At 38.2% G+C, this 2101-nt stretch overlaps 1 protein-coding gene across 1 annotated transcript; it reads right to left on the bottom strand.

Annotated features, from left to right (window-relative positions):
- Window positions 1-950: 950 nt before the first annotated feature.
- On the bottom strand, window positions 951-1868 carry LOC134805790 (uncharacterized). Its single transcript, XM_063779007.1, has one exon. The coding sequence runs from the start codon at window positions 1866-1868 to the stop codon at window positions 951-953; it is 918 nt and encodes a 305-aa protein (XP_063635077.1).
- Window positions 1869-2101: the final 233 nt, after the last annotated feature.

Genomic DNA, 2101 nt, shown 5'->3' with positions numbered 1-2101 from the left:
AAATCCCCAATTAATAAAAAATTATCATTGAGATTATTTAAAACGGCATAATTTAACTTATCTAAGTAATACGTTAGTTGTTGCGAGAATGTGTTACCCTGGTTTTGTTTGCATAGATATAAAACACATAAGTGAACTGTGACCGACCTTTTATTAATGTCCTTAAGTGACAGTGTAACCCACAGGTCCTCGGCTGAAGAGTTATAAGCTGGTTGTGGGATTACCGCCAACTCCTTGCGAGTGGCGATAATCACACCGCCACCCCGGGTTTGTCCCGTCAAGGATAGATCCCGGTCCCGGCGCCAGACCACATAGCGATCGTCGAATAGTTCCGCGTCCCGTATCCCGTCCACAAGCCATGTTTCGGTCAATACCACTATATCATAAGCAGCTAAACTTAAATTGCGATAGAATGTTAGCGTTTTAGATCGAAGACCCCGCACATTCTGATAGTAAATTGTAGGAAAATTATTTATATTAGTAGGATTTAACGCCGAAAACATTTTTATTATTGTTATTGTAAACAGAATAGTTAGATGATAAGTTAAATGTGACATTATCCAATAAATATGACAATGCAATTAGGCAAATGATAACCAATATCTTAATATCGCATAACAGCCAGTTTCGTAAAAATAATTTGCAAGGAGCTATAAAATCTGCATTCCGAGTGCGAATGAATAAAAAGTTAAGCATATGAATCTGCAAAGGCGAAGAAAAGAGACAAGCGTACGTTACTAAGTACTCATCGAGCGCATAGTGACTGCAGGTAGCAACAGTAGCGATAAGCCCGGGCGCTAAACAAAAGCGTTGAACTGACCAGGTGAACCGGTCAGCGGCGTTCAAACTTTTGTGGTCACGCTTAATGTGAATATTAATGAATATTGACACAAGCACGAACACAATATACACGCCAAATATAGACATATATTTCACTATATAGTTACAATTTATACTAATTTGTTTAAATCACGCTCAGAGTGAATAATATAAACGTTTGATGTATCGTCTTTGCGAGCGTGTATTTTGCAATATTTCACCCATACATACTGGTAACCTTTTTGTTTTAAAGTAGTTTTAGTGGTTGTCAAGAGTTTCTTATTTTCTGGAGTTAAGTGATCGTTTATAAATACACTTTGTTTATTATCCTTAAAACCGATTTCATCTGCAGAGATTTTTTTCTTTGATCTTGCCGACGCTATAAAATCTTCTTTTATGTACCGGTTCGTGAAGCTAACTATAATCAATTTTTCCTTTGATTTATGCATTGGAACTCTCGATATGTAATTGATACTATTTTTCTCAACTTGGTAACCAATCACAGTGCCGATATCCTTTAGAATTGTAAAGAGGTTTTCATTCTTTTTTACCGGGACACCTTTGATCTCAACATTATTTAAACGCTGTTGTTGATCGTTGCGAGACATTTCATTATTTATAAAGGAGATCTCATTGCTCTGGAGTACAACTTTTTCCTGTAGTGCTTCCAGCTCGGAGACTTTCCGCTCAACTTCTACGAGGCGCGAAGAATGCTCCTCTAGTTTAGCACTGCTGAAGTTACATGATTCCTTGACCTCCGACAGCTCAGTTTTAATGTCGATAACGTCTTGCACCATACCGGGGAGGCATAACAATTGTTTCTTCATCTCCCGCAATTCTTGTAAAACAGTCTCAATATCAGCTGGTTTTGCACGCGCCGGTGAGGCATCTCTTTTACATATGTGGCACTTCCATGTTGTTCTGCGGTCTGAACCGAGTTTTCTATAGCCCTGTTCCGTTATACCAGCACAGCAGAAACCAACTTCATTCTTACATAATGAGCACTGAGCACCATCCCCAACTTGGTTATCACAGTAGGCACACTTCATTTTAATTTTTAGTTGAATTGGCTTACGATAAAATAGGAAACTTTGAGAACCTGCGGAATTTACGGACGTTAAAATAAAACTATTTGCATGTGCGATCGTAACGAGTGCGCGATCGAGACTGATTTATTCAGACGTTATGTCTATGAAAGCCATAATTAACCCATATATGCAGCTACTGAATAACAAATAAGATTTGGATTTCATTAAGGGCAAGGCAGAAAGGGCATTTATTT

This window comes from Cydia splendana, unplaced genomic scaffold (genome assembly GCF_910591565.1).
Source record: "Cydia splendana unplaced genomic scaffold, ilCydSple1.2 scaffold_63_ctg1, whole genome shotgun sequence".
NCBI classification, from domain to species: domain Eukaryota; kingdom Metazoa; phylum Arthropoda; class Insecta; order Lepidoptera; family Tortricidae; genus Cydia; species Cydia splendana.
Note: the sequence above shows the minus strand (reverse complement) of the source record. Positions and strands in the feature narration are given on the sequence as shown.